At 40.9% G+C, this 13,601-nt stretch overlaps 1 protein-coding gene and 1 long non-coding RNA gene across 3 annotated transcripts in view; one reads left to right on the top strand and one right to left on the bottom strand.

The window, feature by feature from the left end:
- The window catches only part of rab11al (RAB11a, member RAS oncogene family, like), a 75,714-nt gene extending 70,661 nt beyond the window's left edge, over positions 1-5,053 (bottom strand). The window contains exon 1 of the mRNA XM_039752559.1: positions 4,780-5,053. Within this exon, the coding sequence (XP_039608493.1) occupies positions 4,780-4,819 (40 nt within the window). The 5' untranslated portion in view covers positions 4,820-5,053. The remainder of the gene's footprint in view (positions 1-4,779) is intronic.
- Positions 5,054-5,129: 76 nt separating this feature from the next.
- Positions 5,130-13,601, top strand: part of LOC120528414 — a 55,640-nt gene continuing 47,168 nt past the window's right edge. For both annotated transcript variants that reach the window (XR_005633517.1, XR_005633510.1), the window contains exon 1: positions 5,130-5,196. This is a non-coding gene — a long non-coding RNA (uncharacterized LOC120528414). The remainder of the gene's footprint in view (positions 5,197-13,601) is intronic.

Here is a 13,601-nt window from a genome sequence, read left to right as displayed (position 1 = left end):
TACAAGGGGCAATACAAAATATACATTTAATTTTACCTCATATTGTAGGTTTATCTGCATGTGTTACAGGTGTGTATGCACACACTTTTTATATACATAATACTGTACATGGATTTGTGTATATACAATATAGGTTTCATACATACCTACCGTAAAGGTTTGCATGTGTCTATTACTTTTCTTCATTGAAATGCGGTTTAGTCCATATACGATGTTTTTTTTTTACTTATACGAGATACTGGTTTTATGCATGTGTACTTTATATTTAGACTTCACATATATTTTTATGTGTGTGGCATTTCAGTTTTGCATGTGCATTACACCTACTTTATCTATATATGAAATTTAGATATTTCATGTGCACTATATTGCTCATGTAATCTTTGACAAGAGATTTAAAAAAAAAAAAAAACTGATGGTGCAGCCATTATGGAGTAAGATTGGAAAAAGTGGCTGGTGCAGCATTTAAACTAGGAATATATTTCAAATCCAAAATCTCAAAAGCACAAATAGTTCAAATAAAATGTTTAACACAAAAATGTTACAAAACGTAAATGTATTTTTATTTTATTATTATTTTAAGATGCCAAATCTTTTGCATAAACTACACAAACTCATTGCAAAAATGTAATCAATTCCAGGATTTAAAATTGACTTATGAATCCATATAAACAGTCATTGCTTTTTCTTTAATATTTACAGTACTTATTTGAAATACATCCTATTCACATTGTTAATTAGCAGACCAATAATGCATGCATGCAGACAGATAGCCAATAAAATAAACCAATAATATGAATACAGATCCAGTATAGGTGAAGCAGAAATACACGATTTATGGCACTGTTAGCTGTCTCTTATAGTACAAGCACAGCTCTAATTTACCTTAACAACTGAGGACATCTTCATATGTACTAAGGCGAGTTAAATGGGTAGAGAGAGAGAGAGAGAAAAAAAAAAAAAGTTTGGTCACATGACCAGCCACACGCACCACCCTGCTGCATCTCTTCATCTTACTTGAAAGTCTTACTGACAATCCCCTCTCAGAAAGGCCAAAGACGTGTTAATCACTAGGACGAAATCTGGCATGAATGTGGAAAACAGAAATAAAGATCCTAAAAAGTTGAATGAACCCAAGTTTAATCTCCGGTACAAATTCTTGCTAGAAAGCTATCACCTTCTGCCTCAAAGTACTGCAGAAACTGTTGACAGACATCAACATGACATCAACTCTGGAATTGGGTGCTATGGCACCAACCTTACAAACACTTTTCGGAAGTAGAGCACATCATGGATGACGTGGTTTGCTGAATAATCTCCAGAAATGCAGCCATTTCATTCACACAACGATTTTCCATCACAATGCATTTGACTTCTGCAAATGATACCATAGTCACTTATTAGTGCGTCTTTACCCAAACACTCATGCCGTTTCTGAACATCCTACTCCACTCATTCACTTGGAGTGACAAGCATGCATCACTATACCGAATCTTGATTCGCTGATGAATTTCAACATGATTCACCCCTGCACTGCTTAAAAAAGCTGATAACACTTTGATGCAGGCTTCCAGTGGTGCTGCCATCTTTATACTGCTACAATGATGTAATAATAATAATAAATTTATATAGTGCCTTTCACATGCTCAAGGAGCTTCAGAGCCTTAGGAAAATAAATAAAAAATAAAAAAAACAGCAGAGTACATGCAATATTGGATATAAATGTTTTCCTGAATAGAACAATGAAACAGATAAAGCATTAAATAGAATAAAAGGACAATAAACTAGAGTAAAATACTAAATTCAATACTAAAAGAAAACCCTAACAAATAACCTAATTTGTGATATAACAGACCCTCAAAATTATCCTGAGCACCTGGACAGAAAGGTAAACTGAAAGAAAGGGCAGAATGTTGAGTTAAAAGCCTTCCTAAAGAGAGGAGTTTTAAGTTTTGTTTTTTTTTTTATTAAAAAAATATAATGAATGAATGGAGTCAGCTGATCTAATTAATTTCATGATGCAATTCCAAAGTCTGGGTGCCATTGGAGCTGAAAGACCTGTCACCCATGTTGTGCCTCACACTAACCCGCACTCTAAGATTACCAAAAATCAGAGGATCATTGTAGGCGAACAAGAGCATAGTGATTTAGATGGTCACTGATGTAGTCTGGTGCAAGGCCATTTAAAGCTTTGAAAGGTTATTAATAGAATTTTATATTCAATCCTGTAAGACACATAAAGCCAGTGAAGGCGATGAAGGATGGGTGTGATGTGCTCACTGTTGCTGCGATAGAAGATTAGAAGGGGCACCTGCCAGCAGCGAGTTAGAATAATCGATGCCGGATGTGATAAAAGCATGGACAGGTTTCTCAGCATTAGAAAAGGAGAGGAATGAGCGAACATGGGAAATGTTACGGAGGAGAAAGTAATAAAGTTTCTTAATGTGGTTTATGTGGGCAGAATAAGAAAGGGAGGAATCAAAAAAGGCACCAAGATTACTTGCATCAGAAGGTCTGATGAGATCACTGTCAAGAGTGACTGAAAAGAAGCTCATTTTAAAGAGTTCTGCTCCATCCAGGTTTTAATTTCACTGAGGCATGTTGTGAGCTGATAAAACTCTGATGAAGGTACACTTTTGACATTGAAATAGAGTGGAGTGTCATCTGCATAAAAATAATAACCCAGTCCATAGCTACGATTAATATGGCCAAGGGGAAGCATAAATACAGAAGAGGGCCAAGGACAGAGCCCTGAGGAACTCCTTGCGTGACTGGCACTGAGCTGGATCTGCTGTTGCCAAGACTAAAACTCTTGCCTGTCAGTCAGATAGGACTTGAACCACTGGAGGACAGTGCCAGAGATACCCAGCATGTTTGCCATTCTGGACAGTAGAAGGTCATGTCTGACAGTTTCAAATATTGCACTGAGGTCTAACAGAATTAATATGCTGGTTTGTCCAAAGTCTGCTGCCATAAGCAAATCACTGGTTACCCGAAGAAGAGCAGTTTGACAGCTGTGCTGCACCCTGAAACCAGACGGAAAAGGGTTCCATCAAATTATTAGATGTAATTATTGAGCTGGGAGGTTACAACACACTCAAGAACTTTTGACAGAAAAGGTAAGTGGGAAATACGCCGAAAATTGTTAAGATCATCACCATCAACACCAGACTAACATGGGGGATTACAGAAGATGTACTTCATCTGCACCATGCTTTTATCTGCTTCAGCACTATTAATGTCATTGCTAATGATGTTACCGATTTGGATGACAAAGTTTAGAACTTCTAGCAAAAATTAATTTTTTAACTTCTAGTACAATTTTATGATTTTCATTTGACACCCTCATACCATCAGATATCGCTTAGTAAATTATATCATTGCCCTTTTCATATTCAACTGAATTTATATCAATCACCAAAAGAGAGGTAGATTGAGCCATGTTTGGCCCATACATAGTGATGCCCCACTATTATCAACAAGGTCAACATCCTAGAAATAAAAATAATTTTGTCCTATACAGGAGTAATATGCACTCAGTATTACACTTTACAAGGCCGATTACTCAAAAACAGATCAAACAAAAAGGCAGTTCAACATGACCATCGAATTAAAATGCCCTCTGACTTTAGAGCTTTTTTTTTTTTTTTTTAACTGCATGTGCTTTTAGCCAAATGTGAATTCTAAGAATAACCAGCTGCCAAACAAATGAGTAAATGCTAATGTCATAAAGGGGTGATGATAAACCCTCGATTAACGATTTTTTGGCCTTGCATTCAATTTTGATATAAACATTTGCAATTGAAATTAACTCATGTATTAGTAGTATTAATGATTTTAAAAACGATTTTATGATAGTACTTACTATAAACAAAACACATCTAAAAAGGTCAACATTAGAAAATGGCAAAACCTGTTTCTTTTTTCTCTTCCGGATCAAATAAGCTTACTTTGAAAACTTTAACTGTATTGCTTCCAAAGTAACGCAAAGGCTTTTACGAGTCAGATACAGAAACGATGACGTTAAAGTGGGCGGTAACAGTCACAAATACATCTGACACGTTCCCTAAAAAAAAATGAAACAGCATGAAATTTTGAAAGTTCCGTGCATATGGATCCGGACACTGTATTAAGACAGCAGCCAATCAATCCCACAGCAACTCACGGGGGAGTATGCGGAAGCCACGAATAGGCGTTATACTCGAGCAACACAATGCTGGGTGTACCTCAAACTGCATTTCCTCATCCTTCTCTACAGTATCCACAGCACACTGCATATGGGGGGGTGGGGGGGTTATGGGGCTATGCGTTTCATTTCAAATCAAGCCCAACTGAGATTTTGAAGGTAGCTACGTTTGTGAAAAGAAAAAAAAAGTCTCGGTTACTTAAAGCAGGATTCAAACATCACGATTACCCACGTACACACCCCGAAGGTGGAAGTGATTGCTGGTATTTTAAGGGAGAGGGAGAAAGGAATGAGGAACCAACAGCCCTTCACCCGATGGGACAAAGAAAGGGCTTGTTCTTACAATACCGACGCCTTCCCCTCCGGCTGTACGTCAAGGTGATGTCAGCTGGTCCAAAAAAGCGGGGCCTCCGTGGCGAATACCGTACTTTGTATCGCTAGGACGACCGGGCTCGACAAACACCGCTCCGGTGAGACTCATCCTTCTTCACGTTAATGATGCATTACGTACATTCTCATTACAAAGACTGATGCGAGCAGGTGTCTTTACTGGTCCACAATCCCCAATCCACCACTATTACTACATTACTCACTTTTGAAGAGGTAGTCGTACTCGTCTTCCCTTCCGCTCATTTCTTGTATCTTCGTTGTCGACACTCCTGCTGCAATGTACTATTCAGCTATGCCCTGAAACAACAGCTCGCGTTCCTGACAAGGCTGAAATTAAAAAAGCAATATGCCCTTCTATAAGACGGGAACACTAGGACTACCTGCAGCCACCTCGCCCTTGCCGCTGTCTCCGAAAACTTCCGACTAACTTTACATTGTTTTTTGCTAAACAGCAGCTCAGCCCTCCAACCCCACTCACCCCGCCTTTTCAAGCAACTTATTGGACAGAGTGAGGGAAACACCTGGGGAATTCTTCACGCTCATTGGTCAATCGGCGTGGCAGTCATAGTGTTGGGCAAAAGGCCGCTCCCGATGACGTTACCGTTTCAGGTCATCTCCAGGTATGTAAATTGGTCTTACTTGAACACTGTAATAAATTTGCTTTAAGGGATGTCTTTGAGAACATTGTTTTAACCCGGTAATGTCAATATGATAACACGAGCTTGTGCTGACGTCCTGTCTAATGACGTTGCACCGCCGGTTGTGCAACTCAGCCTCCACCCCGACCGTTGCAGTTTAGTTTAGGCCGACGATTTACTCCTTAAATTGTTACCGATGTAGCTGTTTAAGTCAAGTAATTAAAACGTGTTATTTAATATATATTCAATAGTGTGCTAAAAATGCATTTTAGCACACTAGTATAATACCAAAGATGTCACTTTGGGCACAGCAGTTTTCAGTTTTGTAAGTAATGGACCACAAGCAAAACGTTTATCAAATACACAACTACTTTAAAATGTATACATGTGGCATACGTTTAACATAACACGTAACATTCTCAAACCTCCACTCCATTTCAGTGCGTATTTATACATACACTTACACATGGGAGGCAATCCCATGGAAACTCCACATGGACAACCAATGCAGGATGCTAGATTACTGAGGCAGCAGTACCAACCACTTTGCCCAACCATGAAATCCCTAAATGATATTTTTTTTATAAGTACAGTACATACAAAAATGTCAAAATAAACATTATGCAAAAGGAATAGAATATATACAACTATAATCAGTTACACAATCAAGGAAGCATGTAAATGACCTGCAATAATTAATGTTCAAAAATGTGTTCACACTGGAAAAACTTGATGTTGTAATGGTACTTTTTAATAATATACTAAGGGAGTAAAGTGATTAGTAAAGGTTGTATAGTGATCCAGATGTTATCGCATGAACATGGCAAGCCTAGTCCAGGAGGTTTTGACTGGAGCCCCGACACCCCGTTTGGAGTAGAAGAGTACATAAAATAAAGACTGAAAGGCAGCTTTAAAAGTGCCAATTTATGTAAAATTATGTAGAATATAAAAGTATGATAGTTCTTCCATCCATCCAACTTCCAAATCCACTTTATCCTGAGTGGGGTTGCAGAGAAGGTGGAGCCTATCCAGCAAGCGCAGGGTGCAGGACTGGAACAATCTTTGGACAGGGCGCCAGTCCATTGCAGGGTAAACACACAGACATGCACATTAGGGCCAATGTCGAATTGCCAATCCACCTAGCTTGTTTGTCTTTGGACTGTGAGAAGAAAGCTACATGGACATGAGTAGTACATGCAAGCTCAATGAAGGAAGGACTCAAGACATGAGCCTTGGCCTCCTTTTTGCGAGGCTGCAGTGCTACAACTGTGTCACCATACCACTCTAAGATTGTTCAAGTGATACTCATTATTAGATTGGCATGGTGGTGTAGAGGTTAGCGCTGCTGACACATGCTGCTAAAATAGGCCCAATAGGCTCTCTGTGATCATGAATTGGATTAAGGAGTTTAAGAATGTTATGTTACACTTATGTTTGAAATGTACATTGATAGGCTCCAGCATCCCCATGATCTTGCAAAGGATAAGCAGGTTTATAAAATGGATGGAATGACTGATAGATTGACAATATTCTTTTACAGAAGTCATTTGTACGCCAAGAAACCATTTAAAGGGCATTTCTTGTTACAGAGGACAGGATTTTTCTTTCTTTAATATTTATAGGCTTATTTGCAAGGCTGTTTATAACTGATGTAATTTTTAGGCACTTTTACAGTCACAAATTACATAGCATACAGCACAGTCAGACAAAAAAAAATCACAGCTAATTTTATTCCAATATAAAGATAACTCCTGTGATATCAGTTTCTGAGGTTTCCAACAATCCTTTCTACTGTGCATTTTCTAATTCTGCCCATTCCTGGTCTGAATGCAGTGAATCATATCCTATGTTGTTTTTCTAATGGCCCAAATAAAGAATTTACATATGGCAATTTACAGTTTCCTACCAACTCACAACCTGCCTTTGAACTGTAAGAGAAAATTTACATGAACATGAGGAAAACGTAATCTACACATAGAAGGTGCCTCAGCCAGGAACTGAATCAGGGTCTAAATTTTGTTGTCGGATACTTGCATAAATATTCTAGTATATACCGATAGATTTTAATCCAGCCTGGTTTGACTGAAAAAAGATTAAGACTTTTTCTTTTTTGTATTTTATTATATACTATATTAATTCCTTCTACTTTTTTATCTTAACCTTTAAACAGTGATCCTCAACTTCAAAGACTGATGAAAAAAATGCTTTTCCTGTGTACTTCATTTACTGTGTGCTACAACCCTGTACTGGAGAATGTGGGTTCAGAAATTGAATGGATTAATTATATTTCAGTAAACATTTTTTGCCTCTCTTGTTGTTGTATGGGGAGGAAACATTTCTTTTATAATGTTTATCTGAATGCACTCCTCCTCGAGCCGCCACCTTATCATGATGAAGGGGTTTGCGTGTCCCAATGATCCTAGGAGCTCTGTTGTCAGGAGCTTTATGTCCCTGGTAGGGTCACCCAAGGCAAACTGGTCCTAGGTGAGGGATGAGACAAAGAGCGGTTCAGAAAACCTACTATGAAGAATAAAAACTTTGGACGGCGCTTTCCCTTGCCAAGGACGTGGGTCACCAGGGACCCCTCTGGAGCCAGGCCTGGAGGTGGGGCTCAATGGCGAGCGCCTGGTGGCCGGACCTACACCCATGGGCTCACCACCTGTAGGAGGGGCCAAGTAGGTTGGGTGCAGTGTGAGTCGGGTGGTGGCTGAAGGCGGTGACCTTGGTGGTCCGATCCTCGGCTACAGAAGCTGGCTCTTGGGACGTGGAATGTCACCTCTCTGAAGAGGAAGGAGCCTGAGCTAGTGCGCGAGGTTGAGAGGTTTCGGCTACATATTGTTGGGCTCACCTCAATGCACAGTGTGGAGTCAGGAACCATTCCCCTTGAGATGGGCCGGACTCTCTACCACTCCGGAGTTGCCCCTGGTGAGAGGCGCCGAGCAGGTGTGGGCATACTTATTGCCCCCAACTTGGAGCCTGTTCATTAGGGTTTACCCCAGTAGACGAGAAGGTAGCCTCCCTCCGCCTTCGGATGGGGGGGGGGGGGGCGGACGGGTCCTAACTGTTGTTTGTACGTATGCACAGAACAGCAGTCTGGAGTACCCACCCTTTTTTCCCTCATTCTGCTCAGGTGGGCAATGAAAGTGAGACCTGGAAGGGTGTGATTGGGAGGAATGGCCCCCCCAATCTAAACCTGAGCGGTGTTTTGTTATTGGACTTCTGTGCTCATCACGGATTGTCCATAACAAACACCCATGTTCAAGCATAGGGGTGTCGATATGTGCACCTGACACAAGGACACCCTAGGCCTCAGTTCGATGATCGACTTCATGGTTGTGTTGTCGGCGGCCATGTGTCTTGGACACTTGGGCGAAAAGATGGGCAGAGCTGTCAACTGATCACCACCTGGTGGTGAGTTGGCTTCGATGGTGGGGGAAGATGCCAGTCTGGCCTGGTTGGCCCAAACGTATTGTGAGGGTCTGCTGGGAACATCTGGCAGAGTCCACTGTCAGAAGTAGTTTCAACTCCCACCTCTGGCAAAACTTCGACCACGTCCCGAGGGCAGTGGGGGACATTGAGTCCGAATGGGCCATGTTCTGTGCCTCTATTATTGAGGTGGCTGACCGGAGCTGTGGCAGTAAGGTGGTCGGTGCCTTTCGTGGCGGCAATCCCCAAACCCATTGGTGGACACCAGTGGTGAGGGATGCCATGAAGCTGAAGAAGGAGTCCTAGGGGACCCTTTTGTCCTGTGGGACTCTAGAGGCAGCTAATATGTACTGGCAGGCCAAGTGGAATTTGGCTTCGGTGGTTGCTGAGGCAAAAACTCTGGCGTGGGAGGAGTTTGGGGAGGCCATGGAGAATGACTTCCAGACGGCTTCGAGGAGATTCTGGTCCACCATCCAGCATCTCAGGAGGGGAAAGCGGTGCAGTGTCAACACTGTGTATGGTGGGAATGGTGCGCTGCTGACCGAAGACCTCCTTAATCCCACTAACATGCTTTCCTTTGAGGAGCCTGGGAACTCGGAGATGGACTGAGGTCACTGAGGTGGTCAAAAAACTACTTGGTGGCAGGGCCCCGGGGGTGGATGAGATACGCCCGGAGCTCCTCAAGGCTCTGGATGTTGTAGGACTGTCTTGGTTGACACGCCTCTGCAACATCGCATGGACATCGGGGACAGCTTCTCTGGATTGGCAGACTGGGGTGGTGGTCCCACTCTTTAAGAAGGAGGACCGGAGGGTGTGTTCCAACTACAGAGGGATTACACTCCTCAGCCTCCCTGGAAAAGTCTATTCGGGGGTCCTGGAGAGGAGGGTCTGTCAGATAGTTGAACCTCAGATTCAGGAGATACAGTGTGGTTTTCTTCATAGTCGCGGAACAGTTGACCAGCACTACACCCTTGGCAGGGTTCTGGAGAGTGCATGGGTGTTTGCCCAACCAGTCTACATGTGTTTTATGGACTTGGAAAAGACATTCGACTGTGTCCCTCTGGGAATCCTGTTGGGGGGTGCTCCGAGAGTATGGGGTACCGGACCCACTGATAAGGGCTGTTCGGTCCCTGTACAACTGGTGTCAGAGCTTGGTCCGCTTTGCCGACAGTAAGTTGAACCCATTTCCGGTGAGAGTTGGACTCTACCAGGGCTGCCTTTTGTCACCGATTCTGTTCATAACTTTTATGGACAGAATTTCTAGGCACAGCCAGGGTGTTGAGGGGGTCCGGTTTGGTGGACTCAGGATTAGGTCACTGCTTTTTGCAGATGATGTTGTCCTGTTTGCTTCATCAGGCCGTGATCTTCAGCACTCTCTGGATCGGTTCGAAGCTGAGTGTGAAGCAGCTGGGATGGGAATCAGCATCTCCAAATCCGAGACCATGGTCCTCAGCCGGAAAAGGATGGAGTGCCCTCTCAGGGTTGGGAGCGAGATCCTGCCCCAAGTGGAGGAGTTCAAGTATCTCGGGGGTCTTGTTCACGGGTGAGGGAAGAATGGAGCAGGAGATCGACAGGCGGATTGGTGCGGCATCCACAGTGATGCGGGCTCTGCATCAGTCTGTCATGGTGAAAAAGGAGCTGAGCCGTAAGGCAAAGCTCTCAATTTACCGGTCGGTCTATGTTCCTACCCTCACCTATGGTCATGAGCTATGGGCAGTGACCGAAAGAACTAGATAGCGAATACAAGCGGCTGAAATGAGTTTCCTCTGCAGGGTGTCTGGGCTTTCCCTTAAAGATAGGGTGAGAAGCTCGGTTATCCGGGAGGAGCTCAGAGTAGAGCCACTACTCCTCCGCATCGAGAGGAGTCAGATGAGATGGCTTTGGAATCTGATCAGGATGCCTCCCGGACACCTCCCTGGTGAGGTGTTCCGGGCACGTCTAACCTGGAGGACTCAGGACACGCTGGAGGGACTATGTCTTTCGGCTGGCCTGGGAACGCCTTGGGATTCCCCTGGAAGAGCTAGTAGAAGTGGCCAGGGAAAGGTAAGTCTGGACATCTCTGCTCAAGCTGCTGCCCCCGCGACCCGATCTCGGATAAGTGGAAGAGGATGAATGGATGGATGTCTGAATGCATAAGCTCTTCTTGTCCCAGCCCCACTACTGATGTTTTGATAAGTTCATCTGCTTCTTGGTTATGTACTATGTGTTTCTTGTTATAAGTGTTTTCCATTATTGTTGTCATTGATCACAAAGTAAAAAAGTTTTCTACTAATGATCATTTGTTCATTGTCTTTAATAATTGTATTTTCATTCTCCACTTTACAGATTGATGTGTGTGTGTGTGTTTTGAATATACCACTTTAGTTTTTTTTTTTTCAAATACCTGTTATAACAATTTAATAATTTTCTGGCTTCCCATCCAGAAGCAAACAAAGCACATGGAAGCTGCGCAAAACACCATTCCATGTTTTACAGGGATGCACTTAATAGGTATGTTTAAATAGTAGTGAATCTGAAAATTAGCATTTACAGTACAAACCTAAATTTCAGGAGAACTGAAAAATTAAGCACTCATTGTTCAGAAAATAATTAAATTTAATCAGCCTAGCTAATGCAAAGTATGTCAGGGTCATGCTTGGCACCAACTCCGAGTTTGTTTTTGACTTCTCAGTGTCTATTCAGTGTCTTTATTTTGTTATACTTTAAGTTTCTTTAATTGAATTCTGTTATTATTCAGAATTTGTCCTGTTTTAGTTAATTATCTTATAACCATTTCCCATATTTTGTAATTGTTTAAATTTGCTTAATTGTTTTCTATTTTTTTATTAAATTGTGGAGCCCAGGTAGGTAGGGACTCCTAATTCTGCAGGTGTGTTGCTATTAGGGCTTCACATGAGGTTACTTTATTTAAAGCCTCTTTAAGACAAGTGTAATTTTCTCCTTATTGTTAGCTTTAGCTTGCTGTTTGTGGCTTGGTCTTTTCATAGTAAGTTTAGACCAGATTTTGTTAATTATTATTTAGACTAATAGCTTTTAGCTTTGTAGTTTTCTTTACCCTTGGGGGAACATTTTTTGGTTGTCTACTTCAATGAATTATGATTTTTTTTCATTTAAGGGCTTCTTGCTTTAACGTTGAATAGGGAACTTAGTTATTACATTCATAAGAATTACCGGTACTTAGAAACACTTTGAAATCATTTCATTTTTTTGACTCACCAGTACAAGAAAACCTCTACATATGATATACTGTTCAAGTTACCTTGATGTCTAGTTATGCCACGTATCAAGCTTTTTGAGGTTCCCCTCGTGTTTGGGTCTTTGGACCCCAAAAAAAATATCTGCCTATTTTTATGCCATATTTTGTAGAGGAAATTACACCCTTATGATAAAGAGTAGTGATGAGAAGTGCTTGAAGTTGTGCATGCCACATTATATTTTCCCAGGTGTCACCCCCCCCAATGGTATATGAGGAGTTAAAGTTAATCCTTTTCACAAAACTTTGGGGAAAAAAGGGTATTGGTAATATGGGCATGTGGAGTGTCATTGTGTGCTACTCAAAGGTTGCTGATTATGAATATGACAATTTTTGTGATATTTGATTCTTTTCAGGTGGTCCTAGTCTTCTAAGAGGTGTACTCCTAGATGGCTAAAAATCACAAATTTCAAATATAAGCATCTGAGGTATCATTTTAGACTTTTTCACCGTCAGTAATTATGAATATGAAAGGCTATCTATGCATCTTATTCTGCCTTTAATTATTTGACATCTTCCATCCATATTCTTAATCCTCGTTTTGTTGCTGTTCAGGTTATAGTTGACATATAACATAGTTTACTCAGTTTTTGAGGGGACAAGGAGGTTCAATGGTAAATACTACACAGAATTTGACACTACTTTTAATAACTTTCAGTAGCCTTTTTTCTTGATTTTCAAAATTCCAGCATCCGTATTCACTGAAAGAGTACAAAGCATGTGTCATATTTTGTATGGAATCTTTTTATATGCATCTTTGCATAGTGTGATGTACACTGCAACTTTTATTATCAAACATGAAATGAATAAATGTGACTTAAGGCTTGTTCCAATGTATGAGCCTTTTAATTAAGTATGTATTTAAGGCTCAAATTAATCTATTTATTCAGCTGTTGTGTCATTGGATTAAGATGCTAATTAATCTGATCCAAAGGCTTTAATATCCTTAGTAAGAAATTTATTATTTAGTATTTGGTATACAGTACTAAAGAATTTAACTAGGAATTTATTGAGAAAGTATATAATGTGTTTGGTTTACTCACCTAGATGTTACAGCAGATTATGTTATGGAGCCATAGAGAAAATGTCTGCCATTGCAGTATATGCTAGATCTGTTAATCCATATAATTTAAAACTGGATTCCATGTTGTTATATAGTGAGATTCTCCAGGAGTAAGACTGAAACCTCAGATGGCATGAGTCCTTAAATGATTTAATGATTTTGTATTTTTTCTTTATTTTAAACAACTCTCTGTGGTTAATGTTTTATCTTTTGCTGTAGAATTAATGTTAATGGGGGGTAGTTGTTTTAGGAAGTGAGTATATGTTAATGGCAAACTCCATTTCTGGAGGGGATGAATGTCAACCAAATAGAAACAGGAACTGCTGCTGAAACCAGAGCAAGAAGGCTGGATCAGTTGGGGCACGGTTGAGTGCTTGACTTGTAAGGTTAGACCTGTACAGTGTAGCTAAATCTTTGAATATCCTATAGAGTAAAAAAGTGAATGCAGCCCAGTTTGGGTTTAAGTTGAATAAATATTCTTTTGTATCATTCCAGAAAAATGTTTTATGCACTTTCGCTGGAATTTAAAATTTATTACAGCCAGGAGCTGACCCTTGAAAATAAAGACAATACAGTACATATATTGTATTTAAGCTATTGCTTACTGGTGATCACAGAAGTGGAAATATTACTAATATGCAGTAA

Source organism: Polypterus senegalus, chromosome 1 (assembly GCF_016835505.1).
Source record: "Polypterus senegalus isolate Bchr_013 chromosome 1, ASM1683550v1, whole genome shotgun sequence".
Classification (NCBI taxonomy): domain Eukaryota; kingdom Metazoa; phylum Chordata; class Cladistia; order Polypteriformes; family Polypteridae; genus Polypterus; species Polypterus senegalus.
The sequence above is the reverse complement of the archived record's forward strand: the minus strand, read 5'-3'. Positions and strand labels throughout refer to the sequence as shown.